This window comes from Arvicola amphibius, chromosome 3, assembly GCF_903992535.2.
Source record: "Arvicola amphibius chromosome 3, mArvAmp1.2, whole genome shotgun sequence".
Taxonomy (NCBI): Eukaryota; Metazoa; Chordata; class Mammalia; order Rodentia; family Cricetidae; genus Arvicola; species Arvicola amphibius.
In genome coordinates this window covers 181,351,851-181,372,410 of record NC_052049.1, presented here as the reverse complement: position 1 = coordinate 181,372,410, position 20,560 = coordinate 181,351,851, and the positions used below count along the sequence as shown (strand labels likewise).

The window sequence follows — 20,560 nt, the reverse complement described above, 5'->3', positions numbered from 1 at the left end:
TCAAATGAGAAGTTCTTTTTTTAAATCCTGTAAAAATAAAATGCAGAAGGAGTCGTGCCACCAGGAAAAATGGGACCATCCTAAATAATTAATTTCCAAATATCAAGCAGGACACATCCCAAGTGCCCGCAGGATGTATTTATTTCAGGGTGTCACAGAACATATGCATATTGGATGGCAATAATGTACATTAAAAAATGTAATTAATGTCTACTGGCTACAGCAGCCGGGTTGGCTGGAGGTAGCGTGCCTGCCGTAACTAAGGTGACACAACCAGGGTGAATTATTTCTCACCAGAGATGAGGGCTCTGCCAGCCCAACAGCTATTGATTTCCTAATGTTAAATGCTAGCCTGCCCCCAGCGACGTGCGGCTGTAAGGAAAGCCATAGCCCCCTCCCCAAGAGAAACAGCACACTGTGTCCAACTAAACAAAATCCAGACTCGGGATCAGAACAAAGGTCATGGAGTTAACGCCTAGGACATTGGGGCAAGGAACAACCCAGTATCACCATCCAATGCAGAGGAACAGATTGTGTGTGTGTGTGTGTGTGTGTGTGTGTGTGTGTGTGTTTATGTGTACCAACTAAAAGCCAGATATTTGGGAGTTTTGGAGAAGGGTCCTGGAAGTGGAAAAAAAATGCAATGGTACTTCAGATATGTTGACTAGTTGAGGGGGAAGGGAAACCCATGGCATGACCTGAGAACTAATAACTGCATTTTTAAGTAAACGGTGGTTGTTCCCATGACTAGCCAAAGATAAATCGGCATTCTAAAACCCAGACTCCCCACAGGCCTTGTAAATCCACAGAAGGCATCCCCACCCCAGCGGGTACCAGTTTCCATGAAGATGAAACAACAAGCAAGTGCCAACATGAAATCAGCCCTGAGCTGAAGCTGTGCTTTCTGGGTCTTGCGAGGATGCTTTCTCCGCGACCTTAGATGTTTTCCCTGTGGTCTTGACTTTCAGGATGAATTGTGATTTCACCTTGGTGTGTGTCGTGTCCTGAATGCGATGGGTCTAGCACTGACTAGTTTGATGCTCACATTTTCATGTAAGGAGGGCAGAGTTTATCAGTGTTATCCTTTCAGGGAGGGAGAGCAGAAATATTCTGAAGATTTCTCCAAGATCATAAAGTTAGACCCATTCCTAATGGTGCCAGGGTCAACCAAGATGGATGACCTTCACTCATGGTCTCCGCTTGTTTTCTGGTGGGAAGGCCTGGGATCCATCCCATTCCAGCTCAGGGCGTGTTATGTAGCTATTCCCTCTGAACGAAAACATTCCCTTAAGGCTCAGGAAGTACATAAGGGAAACCAACAAGACCCAGGGAGCTCCTGAAACTTCAGAGACTCATGAGGTCCCTCTTCAAAGTTATAAGAGCACCGACTGTTGCCGGAAGAAGAAACTACAGATAGCTGAGACACCTGACAGCCAGCCCCAGGGAGTGAGCTTTCACCTTGCTGGGCTTACTTTTCAGATTCTGCTGACTTTGGGGCATGCACGCTCCTGGATGCAACACCTTACCCACCACCCATGCCCCTTTAAGTAACCCCAGTAAGTCCACTGGTTCACCAGCTAGACTATGTGGCATTGTGTCTTTGCTGTGTCATATGTGCCCTATCTGGGGTGGGTAGCTGTTCATTCTTGCATTCCAGACAATTAGCTCACCAGGGAAGCCCTAAGGTGCAAGGCCGAAGGAGTACCAGTCTGAGACAAGCATCCTACACTCTCACCTAGTGTCAACCATGCTCAGGAGGAACTGCCTGGAAGTTAATGTGGTTTAGTTGGCCCTTATCTTGTAGTGCCAGACAATGATCTCTGTTTTGTGTTGGTTCCAAAAATAATTTGCTCTGCTCATAAACCTCAAAGCCCCATGAGCACTGTGCACTCAAGATGCTCACAGCAAAGTTCTAACCAAGTCACAACCCTTAAATTTCAGAACCTCTCTCTAAATATCTCCTTTCCTTTGATCTCCTTGTGGCACTGGAGAGGATATCGTGGATGTAGTGACGGCTCAAGAGTCTACTGTGATAGTCTTGCTGGTAAATACAAGAGGTGAATTACAGATGGAAAGGAAAGTGTACATAAACACCTTCTATGCTAGATATTCACATTCCATAATCCAAGGCACAAGAGAAGTGGCTGCTGTGAAAATAAAAAAGAAATTGATTGAACCACGAAGAGACTGTGGGCTGCTGAGTGTCCTCTAATGAAACTAACTTAAGCAATCAACGATGTGCCACCAATGACTCTCCTAAGCCTTGAGAGCTTGACTCAACACAACGTTGAGTAATTCTGTTTCCTAACTAAACTGTGGACTGGACTGTTATAATAAGCAATAAAGGGATGGTCATTAAAATGGAAATTAAAGCAATGCAGATGCTCTGACCCCAAGCAGGAAAAGGAAGAAGCTGTGGGTAGCATCAGGGTGGAATAGTTGACTCTATGAACGACTCGAGGCAAAAGCAAGCTCACGCAGATGGGATTTATGTCCTGTTCTTTGGTTTTCTGGACCCGATTTCTGCTGGCATGTCAGCCACCCATGCCTCCTGGGAGACTGGGAAGACCACTACTGTGTTCTGACTTTATAACAAGTTAAGAACCCAGTGTCTTCTCACCCTTTCACCTGGACTACCCATCATCCCCATCGGCATCTTCGTTCTCAGCCTCCATCAAACATCTTCCATTTCTGGGGCATCGCTTCCATAAAAAAAGACTAGTAAAAAAGTATTAAACCAAGTGAGGATGGAGAGTGAGGAAAGGCCTGGAGCAGAAGGCAGGAGCAGGCCTCCATCAGCCCACCCAGGAGATGAAACTGCACCGTATCTCCATGGACTTAGGTCTTTAAGTCTCAAATAGAGTGGGCTGCCACAGAGGGAGGGGAACCCTGTGCCATAATAATCCCAGGTGCGTAAGTATCCTCACAGTTCCAGATATCCTCCTCTGCCTCTGAAAGACACAGCTTATGAAGGGCCACAGTGTCCAAGGTGAGATGCTGATGGTGATGTACCACCCGGGTGAGTCTTCAAAGGGGCCTGCCTCCCTGGCTCCTGCTCTCCTGTCAGCCCAGAGCTTCCCAGAGCCAAAGGCAGGAGGAAAACACAGCACTTGACTGGAAGTCACAGGCGACGCTCAGATTTTACTTAGCTTCATTTTGTTGTTGTTGTTGTTCCCATTTTAAGTAGGATAAAAAGTAACAAGTCTCCTCTTGAGGTTTTCCTACATGCTTTGCTTGGGCGGGTCTTGCTCCTCCACTCCTCCCCACCCACTCTCACCCGTCCAGGCCTAGAATTCCACTATCCTCTTTCAAGTGTTTGTGTCCTGTCTTGTCTAACCTTGGAAGCTAAGCAAAGCCAGGCCTGATTAGTACGTGGATGGGAGGCCACCTCAAGCTTTACAGAGGTTCCCACAGGAAATACGCAGAAGTAGAATACAGGGGGACAGGCCTCTTTCAGGCAAGACTGCCCTTAATCTGGACCATCTGTTTCTAACCATCTCACTGGGGCTGGCTCTGTCTCCTCCCATTGATAATGGCTACTTCTTCTAATATGGGGCAGAACCCACTTTATAGGCAATAACCCATTCAGTCTTTGTAAGCATCTACTCTTTGATGAGCACTGTATGGCTGTTGGATTGGCTTCATGGGTCCATGGCTCAGGGAGCCCTGCTCCAGACACTTTTCAAGGAGACCTTGCACTCAGCATCAGATTCTACTTTTTCTGCCTTTGCATCAGGGTCCAAGATGCGTCTGGCTTTACTACGAAAATCAGTCCAGACTGAGAATGCACGGGTTCTGACTCTAGAACTCGGTGGCGGGCATGTTCCCAGCTTTCTCAGGGAGGGCTTGCACTGCCTGTTAGAATACACTGTGCACAGGGCTCACAGGGTAGAGAGGGGTCACTGGGACCACTCCACTAGGCCACTCCTGTACCAGCCATGTCAAAGTGCCCGGTCATGAATGGCACAACCTGCCAGCTGGAGAGAGACTAAGAATCGGTCACACAGCTGCAGTTCCAGACTGCTGGGTTTGGGGGTAAGTTGAGGCAAAAGGCAACTGATGCACTGTTTTACATATTGGGAAAGCAAAGTCCAGAGGTGACAACCACCTTTGCTAAGGTCACTCTGATAATGTGTGCTGGAGACTGGAATCAAACCTTGGTGACCTAATTCGATGTCCATGTACTCATCCACACCTTCGTCGTGTACTTCAGGGAACAGAGACATAAGATGTAAGAACTCTGGTGACACAGGATTGTATGTGTGTGTCACTGTATGTCCGTCTCTCTGTGTGTGCATGTGATTGTATATGTGTGTGCGTGCGTGTGAGATTGTGGTCTGAATGACATCAGTTGTTACTGAATTCCCTGCCTTTCTCTCCACCTTGAAAAGAAAGATAGAAATCCCTTATACTACTCAATCAAAGCAATGTTGCTAGGAATCATAAGCAGAGAACACATCTGACACCAGTCATGACCTGAGTTCTAATAAAGCAAGACACTCAAGGCAAGGATTAACAGAAAGAAAGCCAGAACTGGCCCTTCAAATGAAATCTGTGTACACACACATACACACACACACACACACACACACACACACACACACACACCTTGCTGTGTACATTTACTCCTGTGAAAATGCACATGTGGTTAGTACTGACCACTGAAGACAAGCTAACCCTTCAGGGGACTTGTCCCTGGAGAGGACAGCAGCTATTAACTTCATCCAGAAGTGGGGTTTCTGAAGATCTCCCCCATCATCTACATTAACACACAACTGATGTTGTCATGCTGAAGGTCTTGTCTAGGCAACTATACTGTTGAGATTTCATAGGTGCAGCTCCCTGTTAGATGTAGGAGACGCAGTCTATGGCAGACATCCTGGTCCTCTGGCCTTTACAGTCTTTCCACCCCCTTCCATGATTCCCCCGGAGCCCGAAGTATAAGGGTTGTGGTAGGTAGACGTGTATTCATTGGGTATGGGCACCCTGTGGTTAGACTATAAACTTTAAATGAGGTTGCTGTACCAAAACTGAGCAGCCAGGAGTCATCAAACCAGAATAATCTGATTTTTCTTTGAAAATAAAATGATACATCATATGTAGCATAAATCAATCACATGTAGATAGGATAAAAATCACAACAGGAGTCCTCAGGCAAATGAACCCTCTTGACTAACACATTCTCAAGAAGAAAAATGAATCCAGCATCAAAACTGATGCTTTACCTCTGCCGATGTGAAAAGGATTAATCTTGGCAAACCAGACAGGCCCTTCTCCTTAACATCAGGGTAATATCTGTATCTAGCTAAATTCATTGCACACATATTGGACACTGAGCCACCTGCAAAGACAAAATTTAAATGTCAGATTTACAGCATGAAGTCTTAACACCCACAGAATCAAATAGACAGGGGAACACTGGACAGCTAGGACTACCCTTGTCTAAGAAAAATTCACTGTGAGAGTCACCCAAACACCCCAAGTGTCCCATTCATATTCTCCTGGATGTCTGCAATTTCCGAGCTTTTTATCTCAGAAAAGAGGGAAATTTAGGCCCATCCTTTTCGCTTAGGACTTTTTTTTTCCCCAAACTAAAACTTTCAATCTTTGGGCCTGAACATAGAAGGAGCATCCAAAGCTGTATTGTTTACAGCATCCTGTCTGTCACTCTGTCTGTCACCTCTCTGGTGAAACTGAAATGGAAACACATGCTCATCTCCAGCCCTAGAAAAACTCTGTAGAATAAACCTAGATGGTTTGGAAACCTGAAGAAACATTGCCTGACAAACATAGAGGACTGAGAAGTATCTCTATAAGCTCCCAGCAGCTGAGGAATTCCTTCGTGCTAGCTAAAAACCTTAAGTGTAGCTATGTAAGTCCTAAATTGTAGACATCTCATTTGCCAAGGATGCATTTATGCAAATTTCAATCACGCTACGAAAAGGTGTCAGCTCCACGGTAAGTCAACTTTCTGGTCATGTGCAAGTCTGCAAGGAGAGGTTCCTCAACTGAATACATGTTTAGATGCTCCAAGTGGAAGGGTGATGGAGGTCACCAAAGGTACTCACCTGGATTAAATATTCCATCCCCTTCTTTCCAGCCAACACATTCAATCATTTTCTTCAGAACCGCCTCTTCCACTAACAGAAACACTGGGGACACCTCATACGTATAACTAGACAGATATAAAAAACACTTCACTTCTATGACTAGAGTCAAAACATCCCTTTGGGGTCCCGAGAGAAATGTACAGAGAGAGGTCCTGAAACCCAATGGCTGCCAAGTGGAGGAAGTCTCTGCAGATCTATCCCTTGGACCTGGAGAAGTCTCCAGCGGGGATACTGTTCGTCATGGTTAAATGTCCATAGCTGGTAGCCTTATGCCAGCTACTTCAGGAACCTTCAGTTCCGTGAGTGGGCTGAGTATCGTCTATGAGTCAGCCATGAGAAATGGCCATTCCTTTGTTTGGATACTTAGGATGTTGGCTGTTGATGCTAACTAAAGAGAAGCTATCATCTGGGTAGCCATATTTGTCTGGGTCATTACATTGAGTACACTGTCTCTACATGGGGGCTCTGCATCCTGAACATGGCTTCTTCTGCCACGTTAGCTATACCTGCACAGATATAAAGTGTCCTGTGAGTATCTCTCATTGTGTAATGGTTTTACTGATCTGACTTCCTGCTCTAGGCCGGGTACCATCATCAGAGAGCCTTGCTATGGTGACCTTCACCTCAGCTGAAGAAACTGCCTTACAGCCCCCCTGCCCACCCCCGTGGTTCTACCCTTGATGCTCGCTCGGTCCTTGTAGAGATTTCTCTGGGGTTAGTGGAGATTGTCACTGAGCCTGTGTGACAGTCTGACTTGCATTCTTGACCCTCCCTGCTCTTCCCTCACTCTTCAATCCTTCATAATGATCCCATGTGCTTAATAACCACCTGCCCTGTGCAGTCCACCCAGAGTAGCTTCCCAGCTCCAGAGCAGTACCCCCAAACTCCATCTGCTTTGGTGCCTGGTTATGTAATGTGTAAGTATCTTCTTCCTCCAGATAACTAAATGACTGAATATCCCCAACCTCCTTTATAATTAGGTGACTGCATTAAATTGCTTCTGAATAAATATATACTCTAATATGTAAGCTAAGTAGATGTGTTTAAATTTCTAGTTATAGAATTTTTTGATACAACTATTTTAACATCTGGAGGGGACAGTTCTGGAACAAAGGCAAAAGAACAAAATGCCTACTGTGTAGGGTCTGCCTGCACATCAAGCACTCTACAGGTGTTGGGTTCTTATGAACATAAGACAGGCTAAATTTCCAGCCATGGTGTGAAATCAGTTCATACACAGAGAACGTGTGAAAGGCTGTATATAGGAGCTGAAATATGGATAAAAATAGTCACTCAATTTGTTGTAAACCTATTACTGAAAATTAGATCACCTCTACACTGGCAATGGGCATGCAGATGGAGGAGGGGGTAGACACACAGGGGGTGGGCACATGGTGAGAGGACGGTTCGGTAGGGCAGCAGTGTTCACATCATGGCCCTCCAGATGTGCCAGGTTGAATAACTCAAGTCACGAGTTATAGGACTCTGCCAGGAGAGAGCTGGAGAGTGAAACTCGGTTGTTCTTTCTGATGATCTACTGCTGAGCCTTCCACCCCGGAGCCCAGTGCCTATGTCTTCCCTCCGTGGGGACACCATCATGGCCGTGACCTCACCCCACATCTACGTCAGTAATGCAGGAACTGTCGGCCTTCGCCTCGGTTGTCTGCTCAATGCCACACTGTGCTGTACACACCCTCTTCCATGGCTTCCATACCTACACTCTTGGCTCGCCCTCTTCCCTCCCTCCATCATGGTTGAGTCTCTCCCTCCTAACCATTAAAGGATAGATAGCTTCATATCCTGAGGCCCCTTCTCTCCTCATTCCTTTTGCCCTTGAGATGTGGTTTTCCACCCTGACTGCTCCCTGAAGCCACTAAACCCGTACAGCATAGGCATCTCATTAGTCTGCTTGGAAGCCAGGGGTCCTTGAGTTAATTCCAAGTGGGAATCATCTTGGGGACCCTCATCTATGCCCACCATTTAACCACTCTTCCTCCCCCTCCCCATCTCTTTCACATTTACACCTCTTAAAATCCATATCAGAATTCCAGGCCCAGAGATCTCTCAGTGTGCTTCACCATCTTAAAGTCCTTGTGGCTGTGAAGGCCCACGCCTGAAATTTCACACCTGAAATTTTGATATAGCCTCACCCACTACACCATTGAAAACTGATGCTCTCATCCTGTGTTTGGTACCATTTAATAGCACAGCCATGAACTCAGCCACAAAGGCTGGGAGCTTAGGCATTAGCTAAGAAATCTCTTTCTAAGCCTCATTTCCAAGATCTAACACTTATCCACCCCTTTACATGTATGTCATCTTCTAAGTGTGTGTACATATGTGTGTGCAGATACACATGGGCATGTACGCATGTGTTTGAGAAGGCCAAAGGTGGTTTTGGGGACAAGGCTTCTCACAGGGACCTGGGCTTGCCCATATGCCTATACTGGCTGGTCACTGAAGGCCAGGGATTCATCACCTTCGCAGGGCTTGGGTTACAAGCGGGTGCTGAGGCTCCAGCTCAGGTCCTAACGCTTGTCTACCAAGCACTGCCATGGCGGAGCCCTACTTTCAGGCTTTGTCTTTGCGACCGGTTTTCCCCAGTTCTATCTACTTCCACTTCAGTCCGAATCCAAACTGCTACCATCTTTCCTTTCCAAACTGCTACCATCTTTCCTTTGGCAAAGGTAATACCCTCTTAATTCATCCTATCTAGTCTGCTTTGATACTTCAGTGTGTGTGTGTGTGTGTGTGTGTGTGTGTGTGTGTGTGTGCGTGTGTGTGTGTGGTATAATGAGCACATGGTGATCAGAGGACAATCTCTCGATATTCATCCTCTCCTTACACTTTGAGACACCCCAGCTTAAACCATATTGGCCCAGTAGTTTCTGGAGATCGTCTTTCCCCTCCCTTCCATTTCCCACAGATGCGCTGGGTTCTAGACATCTGTGTTACTGCATCTGGCTTTTGTGTGAGTTCAGAGATTCTGAACTACTCAGGTTGTCGAGCTTACCCACTGAGTCATTCCTCAGCAAAAGAAATTTTTAGACTGCAAATGTCACCAAATAATGTTGACTTGCAAGGGCTTCCTATGTATGTGGAATGATTCATAAGCATGTTCCACATGGTCAACGTGTTTCTTCTCTTGGTCTCTCTGGTCTTGTTTCCTGCTATAAACCTGTCACTCTGTCGGCTACCCCCACGCTGACCTTTTCACATAGAGTGGCACGCTGCCTCCCCCCACAGGCCCTTCATACATGCTGCTCCCACCACTTGGAACGTGTCCCTCGGAACTTCACGGGGTTAACTCCTACCCACCCTTCTCCTAGCCATCCCCTTTTCTCAGAGACTTCCCTGTAACTAACTAGGAAACATTCCTCCATTTATGTTAATAGTGTAACACACCTGTCTCTCAAGCATGAGTTTGGATTTTACATCCATCCACATTAAGGCAATTTAGTACGTGTCTTTCTTTCACCAGACTTTGTCATTTCTAAGGACAGCATCAAGAGTAGGGGTGTGTGTGTGTGTGTGTGTGTGTGTGTGTGTGTGTGTAAATCAGTGGATAGCTTTGGACATGGTTCCTCAGGGGCTAACCACTTGTTGTTTGAGGAAGGATCTCTCACTAGCCTAGACTTCACCAAGTAGGCCAGGCTGACCTCCTATGTCTGGCTTTCAGAGTTGAGATGACAAGCCTGTATCAGTATACTGATTGGGTTCGGAGGGCCCTACTTAGGTCCTCATGCTGGTGAGGCAAGCGCTTTCCCAACTGAGTCATTCCCTTGGCCCAAGGTTTGTTTCTATTCTGTCTCTAATAGCTAGCACAGACAAGACTTCTTATGCAGGAGTTAGTGGAGAGCTGCTGAACCAGGTTTCTCCTGTTTGATTGATAGGCATGCCCGGCATTATCTCTTAGCTCCACCTGCAGAAAACACCTCCTCCAATATGGCTTGGAGTCCTAGGACTATGACATTTCTAATGGTTAGAGTTCGCATAACAAATCATCACAGTGAAATTTATGAAATCAACTTCCAGAGTTAACATCCATCGCTCGCCGCCAGCCGCACGGTACTTACATGCTTGGGTTCAGAGCTTCTGTTAGAATCCGGGCTGCCAAGGAGTAGTAATCAAGGCCAGCATACAACTGGTTAAAAAATCTTGGATGGTCTGTAAATGGAAAACAAAGTACTTCCTTACATAGCAATGGCGTGCCAGTGGCTCTTGCGGACTAGGAGAGCAGCTGGTCACATAAAGGTCAGCACAGTGTGGTTCCACTTAAAGGGCAATCAGCATTGACATCTGTAAAATAGAGGTACGGTTTTGGTACCTCAAGGAAGGGCTTTTTAACCAGGCAGGGGTACAAGGGGCCTCTGGACTCTAGAAATGATTTGAGCTTCCTCTAGTTATAAGCTGAGTGAGCCATATTTATATACCTTATTACATGTAATTACACTTCAATTTTAAAAATACTTTACACAGATAGACACAAAGAAAAGTGTTGAAGCTCCTTTTCTGCGTGTACATTTGTGTACATATTCATGTGTGTGTGTATATGTGTGTGCATAAATGTATGTGTGCTCTTATAGGTCAGAAGTTGGTGGTGGGTGTCTTTCTCAGTTTTTCTCCACCTTCCTTTTAAAAGGGGGTCTCTTATTCAACCTCACGTTTGTCCACTTAGCTAGACCAGCTCGCCAGTGGGGCTGTGAGATCCACTCGTCTCTGCATCTCAGAGCTGGGATTATGGGTGTGTGGAGCCCCACCTGGCTTTTTAACATGGGATCTAGGAGGGCGGAACTCTAGGCACCAGGCTTGCATGGCAAGTATGTTATCAGAGGCACCGTATGCCCACCAGTAACGGGCTTTGGCATAACTCTTTCTCCAAGGCAAGATTTCTCAGTAAAACCGGAGAGATTTACAGCTTCGCTTTAACCTCCGTTTGCTCTGCCATCTACATCCACCCAAGCCCTGGGGAAATGTGTCTTAGCACCGTCCTCTGAGTGTCACAACCTCCAAATGTCCGCCTACGGTGACAGCCCAGGAGTGGCCTTTCTGTTCCTCCCGCTACACAGCTTGTCTGGCGTGAAGCAGATGGGGTACCAGCTGTGACTCAGTTCCGACACTTCCAGATTCAACCACTTCAAAGGCCATCTCTTTAAAACTCCATCATGGAGTCAGAACTTCCTGTCTAGTCTTTCCCCACCCCCTCCTTCCCTCCCTCCCTTCCTCTCTCCATCTCTCTCTCCTCCTTTAAAAGGTCTCCTAGAAATCCCCAGCTTTCCAAGTGTGAATATTCACACCACGCGCCAGGCTAACTGGCTCGACATCCTTAGGTGTAAGAAGCGCAGCATGACACGAGGCGCAACGGCAGGGGCCCTTCTAATTTGGAATGTGTGGGAAACTGGTTTGGTTAAAGAACTTAATGTGTGTTCCCCCCCTCCTTTCAACCATGGGTTCAATAAAGAAAACCTAAATGGAAAAGTAAACGCCTTTTCAAGCATGGAAAACTGCCTCTGATCGGCAGAGACAACCAGACATCGCTGCAAGTAATTTTAATAGGATTTTTTTTAAAGTTCTGTGTTAATTTATGATTGATTTCCATGGTAACATTATGGAAAATACACAGTAAACTGAAAACAATCTACGGCATTAAATATCACTCTAGACTTCTGACAGGAGCTATAATAATGAAGCAGGCATTCCTGCTTAGGAAATTCTGAGTTTTAGATATATGCACCAGGCTTTCCCAAGGGAACTTAATCCAATTATTTTTAGCCAGGATTTTATGGCGTTCTTTCCACTAAATTTAGTCCAATGTCAGAATTCGCAGAGCATAATGCCTGTGGAGATTAAGACTCCAGATTACCTCCTTAGCACAGGGAGATGTGCATATTTTAGAAAATCAGCCCACCGCCCACTTTGAAACCTCTTCATTCGTCATGTGGTAACAATCAGACTGCTTTTAGTGACACACTGTTTACTGAAAGTCACAATAGTGAGGGCAGTCACGTGAAAATCACCAACAAAACCTGACGTTTAGGGGGTTTTCTTTTACTCTTACTTTTTAAAAAACTTTACTGAGTCTCAAAAACTCAGTCTCAAAGTAGCATAGGCTAGCCTTGAACTCACTACGTAGCTGAGGATGACCTTGAACTCCTGATCTTCCTACTGCCCCCCTGAGTGCTGGGATTGCAGCTGTGCCCCACTCTGCCTGATTATGCAATTCTGGGAAGAATCCAAGGCCTTGTGCACGCTGGGCGAGCGCTCTGCCACCAGGGCTATACCCACAACCATCACTCTGGGCGAGCACTCTGCCACCAGGGCTATATCCACAACCATCACGCTGGGCGAGCACTCTGCCACCAGGGCTTTACCCACAACCGTCGCAGTTCTCCTAGGTCTACCTAAAGGTTTTGATTCTGACAGATTGGATCAAGTGAGTTGGTAATCAGCAGTTGCCAAGAGTAAACCAACATATAAATAAGCTGACTTTTAAACTTTTTATGTCTTTATTCCTCCCCCTCTTCCTCCTCCTACTTTTTGCATACTCCAGGCCACAGAAAAAAATTTTTTTCAAGAACTGTAACATAGTCATACAATCACAATAACTAGCCAGTTTAATAACTAATTCATAAGAACTTTAGTTCTTATGGCTACAAATGGAGGATGGAGACTGACAAGGGAGAGTCGGTGTTTACAGGGTTCTGACATTAATAGATTCCCTATCAAGTCTTTGATCTTGAAGACAAATCTTCAGTAGGGATTAAAGGGACCCATGTAGAAATCTACATCAGAGCCATGATTCCTCTGACCCAGGTCTCCTATTCCTTGGACATTGGCACCATTGCTTTTACTAAGAGGCGAACATCGGGGACATGACAAGACCTTACTGGTTTTGACGCTGAAGTGGATGACATCTTGGCAGAGTTTCAGCAGCTTGTCCTGTGACTCTCCTGTGTCCCTCATCTCCAGATCAAGGAGCTGCCTCAGCTGCTCAGGGGGCTGCCACTCACACACCTGGAGATTGAGTGACAGCTGTTGGTTAAATAAGTTCCCAGTAGAGCCCAGGATTGGGGGTATGGGAGGAGCCAGGACTCTGTCCCCAGGGAGCTCTAAAGGAGCAGAAGACTTGGGGATTTAAAGTTGCTGAGGCTTCAGGCCACCATGAAAGGAGCTGTGAGGGCAGTGTGGGTCCAGCTAGGACAGGAGAGGTCCACTCAGATCTCCTAGGAGAACCAACATCAGACCGGTGAGGTATGTCAGGCTAGAGTGAGTCAGGCTGAGTTTAGGAATGAGTCACAGTGCTCTAGGTGGACATGGCGTGGGATGGATGGTCCACAGTGCCTCTAAGATGTCATGGAAGCATGCTGCAAGAACAAAATAAATTAGTAGGAAGAGAAAGGCAGCCACTGAGGTAAGCTAGACACTGACTGTTCCCTGAGCTCACTCACTCCCTTCCCCACACAGTCTGTCAGCCCGACTGCCAGAGTGGGCCTCTCTCCCTCAAGCCATTACTATATATTTCTGTACAAATGCCTTAACCTCCGCTCCATATTCATCAAGGTCAAAGTGGAAGTAATTGCACAGTCAAATGCTCCACCAATGAGCTACATCCCTCTCAGTAGGAGTAATCTTGAAGACACAAAACCACCCTGCCTTGGGCAACTTCTCTGCCCACATTTCTTCTCTGGTACTGCTCCCTCCTGGCTTGCTTGCCTCCTCCTTCCATAGACACACCAAGTTTGCACACACTGCTGAGGCCTCCACATGCTTCATCCTCCACCTCGGATGTCTCCCTCACTCACCTAGCTCTTTTCATGGTGACCTCCCTCCCTTTTTGTATGTCTTTGCTGAAATGTTTCAATATTTTCCCAGTGACAATTTAGTCTCTTAGCATTCGCACCTTCCCATGACCCAGTCATGCTCACTCTCCCCAACTTCTTCTATGGCAGGTGTCACAAAGGTATTTCCTCAGCTGTTATGGCCTGCATCATCTCCCCAGGGACAGAGGCCTTGGCATGTTCATCCATGGAGCTTGCTCATCACTGCTTCACAGACCCTCAATAAAGATGGATCTGGACACAAGTTTGACGACGGTGGCGGGTGACAGAAGGAGGTGCTCGTGAGAAGATGGGGGAGGGTGAGGCATAAGTACACTTACTCTAAGATACTCAATGGAGATGTGTGGAGACACAGAAGAGTGATGGGGAGATAGAACCATAGCAAGGCAGAGTGTAGAATCTCCTGGAAAGGGTAAGGGAGAAAATTCTAGGCTTCTTGTGACGACATACCGGGGGCAGGTGCTCGCAGCTCAGAAAGAAGCTACAGGGATCTCTAGAGAACACTGTCCCATAAGGAACAGCATAGATGGCCTCTGACGGGGAGAACACCCATAAGGGAAAAAGGCAGACCCTTCCAGGATGGTGTAGTGGGGCCCGAGCCAAGAATAAAGAGCATTAAAAGAAGGATTTGCTGCCAAATGATGCTGAGAAGCCAAATTAAGGACCAACAAGCCCTCACGGAGTTCATCACTACAGAGGTGTTCTTGATGCTAACATGAGACTAGAGAGGTGGGGGTGGAGGAGAGATCCTGGCGGAGTGGAGGGGTAGGAGGTGAAGAAGCTGAGGGAGGGACTGCAGACATCTTTTAAGCTTGGTGGTAGAGAGGAGGAGACACTGAGGTGAGAGACCAGGGAATTGAAGCCGGTGACAAGCCAGGGAGGTGGGAAACAAGGAAGCAGGAGGAGCTATCAAACAGTGTGAGAGGCGTGAGTTCAATCCCCATGGTACCTCCCTGGCAGAGCTGAGTCAAGCTTCCAGAAACCACCCACAGGAATGGCCATGGGCATACACAGCTCTACACATGAGTCTCAAGGGAGTTTTGATGAGGGAGAACTGTCTCAGGGGTTGCTTATGAGAGGAATCCATTCGCATGATCTCCTGGGCCCAGGAGCTACAGAGTCAGCAAGAGCAGTAGATGGCAGGGGCCAGAGGGGCTGGGATGGACAAACTATAGGGAAGACAAGGCAATCTGGGGGAGTGTGGAATTGATCTGGATCTCTCTCTCTCTCTCTCTCTCTCTCTCTCTCTCTCTCTCTCTCTCTCTCTCTCTCTCTCTCTCTCTGTGTGTGTGTGTGTGTGTGTGTGTGTGTGTGTGTGTGTGTGTGGTGTTTGGGGGAGTACAAGCGTGCACCCGTGAATCCAGAAGTCAGAGGACAGCCTTGAGTCCTTCTTTAGTAGCTGCCTGCCTTTTCTGCTGAATTAAGTTCTCTCGCTGGCCCAGGACTTGCTGATCAGGCTAGATTGTCTAGGAAAGCACTCCAGGCGGTTTCCTGTCTGCTTTCCGAGCCCCGTGAATACAAGCAGGAAACTGCATGTCATACTTTCAATTACGGGTCCTGGGATGGAACTCAGGTTCCTCGTGCTCGCACACAGCGATTTATTGCCATCACTACCCTGCTTTTCCTCCAACCCTCTCCCTGCTCCCTCGCCACCTTTTGGAGATAGTATCTCTTTTAGTCCAGGCTGTCCTTGAACTTCCTTTGTCCCTCTGTCGAGGAGGATGGCCTTGAACTCCTGATCCTCCAGCCCCCAAGTACTGAGATTATATATTCTGTATTGTCAGATTTTATATTCTGGTGTCATGGGCACCAGACTTGGCAAAGCAAAGCAAGTGGAGTATGCTTTATTGAATATAAGCTACAATGCCCGTTTATAAAAAGTGGCTGAGAATGAACACCTAAGTGTGAGGTCCCTAAAGAGTGTGGCATGCCACGGTAGGTCATCTTAGAATGGTGTCCTGATGGTTCTCAGTAAGAGCAGACTAAGATACTGTCAGAAAAGCTTCCTTTGCTGGCCCTAACTGCAAATGAACAGACAGCTTTCCTGTCTACATCAGTCACCTTGGGTTTCTCTAGCTGGAGCACCGGGTCTCTTCGCTGGCAGTTCTATGTTCCCTTCTCATTGAATCTCCCATGGGTCTCTTCTGTCTTCTGTCAGTTCTCCTTTCCAGTCTCTTCTTCAAGAGGGATCCCCTTGTTCTGTGCATATCTTGCCCTTCTGCAGTGTGTCTTCCAGCTCTCTTCACTGTCCTTAGCCATGAAAGCTTCTCTGCAACTTCTCTCCGCCTTCCTAAACCAACTGAATCTCTGCACTCTATTTCCATGTGTCAGTGCCTCTGTGACTCCGCCCCAAATGCACAACACTTGAGACTCTCTCACAGGGATCCCCATTCTCTTTACAAATGAAAACGTGCCCTTCTGGTTGGATTATAAATTCAGTTTGAAGCCGGGCCTTTATCTTATGTTTCTTTATTTCCTCGAGGGCTCAATTTAATGCCTTTCAAATAGCTCGTATTCAGTTAATATTTAATTATTGAAAAAAGCCTAGCTTTAAAAAAAAATACAAACTTAGCCAGACATTGTGCCTCATGTTTATAGTTCCAGCACTCAAGAGGCCAAGGAAAGAAAGACCAAACTGAGGCTATCCTGGGCTACACAGATCTTATCTCAAAAATCAAATCAAATCAGTCAGCATTACAGCATGGGTTGGGGAGGGACTAGGAGACTCTGCCTCTAGCTTAGGAAATTTTGGCAGCTGATAGATATGAAGAAGAGCCAGCTCTCTCTGGGGGGTGTGGATTCTGCCTGTGCTCCAGTGAATGGTCAGCTCTACACACAGAAGCACAAATTAGAGGAATTTGGTTCTGAAAAGAAATAAAGGAGGAGGGGAGGAGGAAGGGGGGCAGGAGGGGGAAGAAGAGGAGGAGGAAGCAGAGGATGATGATGACATGATGTTGGGAGGGGTGTGGTGGGGCTATCTGGGAGGAGCTGGAGGGAAGAGTGAGGGTGGATATGATGGGAATATATCACAAAGGGGCTGGAGAAATGACTCCATACACAGGAGCACTGGCTACTCTTCCAGAGGACCTGGATTTGATTTCTAGCACCCACAGGGCAGTTCACAGCACTCTATAACGTCAGTGCCACACCCTTCTGACCTGTGTAGGTACTACATGTACATGGTATATATACATTTAGCTATGTAGGCAAATACATACAAGCACATACAGTAAAAAATTAATTAAAAAACAATGTATATTGCATACATGAAATTCACAAAGAATAAATATATTTTAAAAGCATAAAGAATAATAGAAACAAAACTTTCTGGCAGAGAAATGTACTCCTAAGCAAACAAGAGTCAAGGTATTTCATACAAATGCAGAGAAGTCTGATATTAAATCATAAATACATGAACGGATAAAAGCCGCCACAATCAATCTTGTCCTGAGCATGGTTATTCTGTCCACGGTCAGAGTTCATGACAATAGAGTCTGTTAGTTTTCTAATTAGTGACCAACATTTCAGAGTAAATACCATCACCTTCAAACTCAGTTATAAATGGCATTTATTTGCTGCTAATATAACTGGGGGAAATCTCTCCCATGCGTTCACTTGTTGGTAATTCAGTTCCAAGAGGAGAAGTGATTGGATGATAAGAGGCGAGGCCCTGGGGTGTGTGGAGAAGTTAGGAGTCTGGACACTGAAGCCATTCCATCTGGATTTAGCCCCAGATGACCTGCACTAGCCAAGCCATGTGATATGGTTGAGATACAGGACCCCATGTGCCTCGCTTCCTCCATCCTTTCTAAAATAGGAACAATAACGTTTCTGTTGTTTAGGGCTCTTGTAATGACGGGGTGTGTGAGTGCTCGTGTGTTTGTGTGTGTGCGCGCGCGCGTGTGTGTGTGTGTGTGTGTGTGTGTAGGTCTTTGTGTGTCGTTTTCACAGCCTCTGCATCATCTCACTGATTTCCACCAGTGAAACAGAGATGACTCACAAGAAAAAAGAAAGCACATTCTGGAGGACGGGTTCGATATCATCCAGGCTACCAAAGAGGGCAGGGCTTCCTTCCTGTATTTCCTAACCTTGCTCTGCAAGCCCTGAGGCAGCCTTCAACAAGACCCCACAGGAAGAGAAAACCTGGCCCAAGCTGAAGTGATGGAGAAGCCAGGGAGGGAAGTGGCCAGGTCTGTGACAGCATCCTAAGATGAAGCGTTAGATAGATCAATGAGTAAATGCCCCACATCATACAGCTCATACAGATATGGGAATCATACCTGGGACTTGAAAAATCTCTCTCTCTCTCTCTCTCTCTCTCTCTCTCTCTCTCTCTCTGTGTGTGTGTGTGTGTGTGTGTGTGTGTGTGTGTGTGTGTGTGCGCGCGCGCATGTGTTTGTGTGTAGTGAATAACGACATGTACATGGCATATGTGGAGGTCAAAGGAGAACTTCAAATGTCTGTCCTCATCTCCCTCCTTGTTTGAGATGGGGGTCTCAACGTACTCCAGGCTGACGGCCTGTGGCTTCCATGTGTCTTTTTTCTCCCTCCTACCCTCCTGTGGGAACACTAGGACTTCAGATTTATGCCACAGTGCCCAGCTTCCCTTGGGCTCTGGGCTTCCGAACTCGGGTCCTCGCCCTTGCACAGCAAGTCCCTTCCTACTGAGCCATCTCCCTGTTCCTGGGACTCCCTGTGTGTTTTCTTTTTACCTTTTCATTGACATCTGTAGCTTTCAAAACCACCTCTTCCATGACAAGCCGGCAGACTTCTTCAACAAATTTTTCTCCTGCTTTCACATCAGTTTGAGGTCCATTGAGTACAACCCCATCCACAAGGACAGGGATCTTCTTACTAGGGGTCATCTCCTTCTGGACAGTGTCTCCTAGGAGGGCACAAACAGAAGGGGTTTGAGGGCTCACACCACCAAACACAGAGAAACAAAACAGACTCCACAAATGGCGTAGTTCCATGTATGTGCTTATTTTAAGTTCTCCCACGTGTCTATATTGTATGTTGAGCGTATTTCCTCTCAGACCCCTGCCCTTCCTTGCTTGCCCCTCCCCACTCCTGTCCCCCTTCTTTGTCAAGTGGATATCTTCTTTTCACATATGAAGGCTATTGTGCGGGGTATGGATGCTCACAGTTGCTCATATCAGGAGTTCCCCCAAAGCTCATGATGTACAGGATAGCTGAAGCCATCTTATGATGTGTGCTCCTTCGTATTAGGCTGTGTTGGTCCATGGAGTAGAGAGCCAGTCCCTCAGGACTATGTCAAGTCTGGCTCCAAAAGGTTGTCTCTGTGTACCATGACCATATTGAATGGAGACGCTCACATACAATGCTATCTGTAGCAGAGGGATATCTTACAGAAGAACACTGCCTCTCAAAGACAGTGAGACACTTAGTAACATCTTCACAGGGTACAAATGATTGGCACAAGATCCTTTCCATGGGCAAACCCCTGCTTCCACCACAGCAGAATAGGAAGAAAGGGAGAGAGTTGGCCATTTGGAGAAAGAGAAGGGAAAACAGTGTATCAGCCCCACATAGAACTGATTCTGCACTGTAAGAATCCTCTTGAGTTTTTTTTTTTTGTTTGTTGCTTGCTTGTTTTGAGACAGATCCCATGTAGCCCAGGTTGGCCTCAATCTTGCTTTGTAGCTGAAGGTAACTTTGAGCTATTGACCCTCCTGCCTCCGCCTTCCAGTACAGACAGTGGAGGTGCATGCCACCAGGACTGGTGGATGCTGGTGGGAGATGGAGCCCAGGGCTCTGTACATGCTGTGACAACCACTCAACCAGCTGAGGTGCGTGCCCAGCCCTCATCCCTTAGCATGTAAAGCATACACTTGTTCAACTTTCCAGAACCAGCTTCACTAAGCATGGAAACCATGTAACATGGACACAAGACTCCTGCTCCTTTTCTCCTCATGTGAACTCAGCACCCCTTGACCCTGGGCAGCAATGCTCTGTGGGGGTAAAGAAAAAGGCACCAAGCCACATGCATTGTTTTTCCCAAGAAAGCAAGAATGTGCTTTGAAATTGAAATACCAAATAGAATTTTATAAAAGCCCATCTCATATTTGATGTCTCTGAATAAGAGAAGAGGCCCGAAGGGTCATCCAGGCATCTTAAAGAAAGTAAACACTGAAATCTTCAAAGGAAGCGAGCTAGCCGGGCTAGCTGAGCTAGCCACCACCTCCATCAAGGACAGGCTTCGACAGCATGCTTCTCTAAATGGAAGTGCCCTCCTCCTTCCAGGGCAGAACAGTGCCTGCGCTGTTTTCCTCCGAGGAGCTAAATTTCAAAGTCTTCGGGGAAGAAACTTCATTTGTTTTCCAAGACTGTTTTACTCACCATGGGGCCCAGGAACTGCCCTGTGGCATCTGACTCACCCCCCAAAACATACGCTCAAACACATATGAAAACGCCTGTGTAAACCAGGCATGATGGTGCATGTTCTTGGGAAACCGAGGCAGAGGGATTTCCAAGAATTTGAGGCCAGCCTCAGCTAAGTCATGAGTTCCCCACCAGCCAGGGCTACAGAATGTGACTATTTGTTGAGGGAAGAAATAAGGAAGAAAGGAAGGATGGAAGGAGGGAGGGAAG

The 20,560-nt window shown here is 46.7% G+C and overlaps 1 protein-coding gene across 1 annotated transcript in view; it reads right to left on the bottom strand.

Annotated features, from left to right (window-relative positions):
• The window catches only part of Gadl1 (glutamate decarboxylase like 1), a 145,878-nt gene extending 127,053 nt beyond the window's left edge, over nucleotides 1-18,825 (bottom strand). Inside the window, exons 1-5 of the mRNA XM_038323838.1 lie at nucleotides 18,661-18,825; nucleotides 12,998-13,124; nucleotides 10,187-10,277; nucleotides 6,069-6,175; nucleotides 5,226-5,341 (exon numbers count right to left, since the gene is read on the bottom strand). Coding sequence (XP_038179766.1) covers nucleotides 5,226-5,341; nucleotides 6,069-6,175; nucleotides 10,187-10,277; nucleotides 12,998-13,124; nucleotides 18,661-18,813 — 594 coding nt within the window. The 5' untranslated portion in view covers nucleotides 18,814-18,825. The remainder of the gene's footprint in view (nucleotides 1-5,225; nucleotides 5,342-6,068; nucleotides 6,176-10,186; nucleotides 10,278-12,997; nucleotides 13,125-18,660) is intronic.
• Between the last annotated feature and the right edge of the window lie 1,735 nt (nucleotides 18,826-20,560).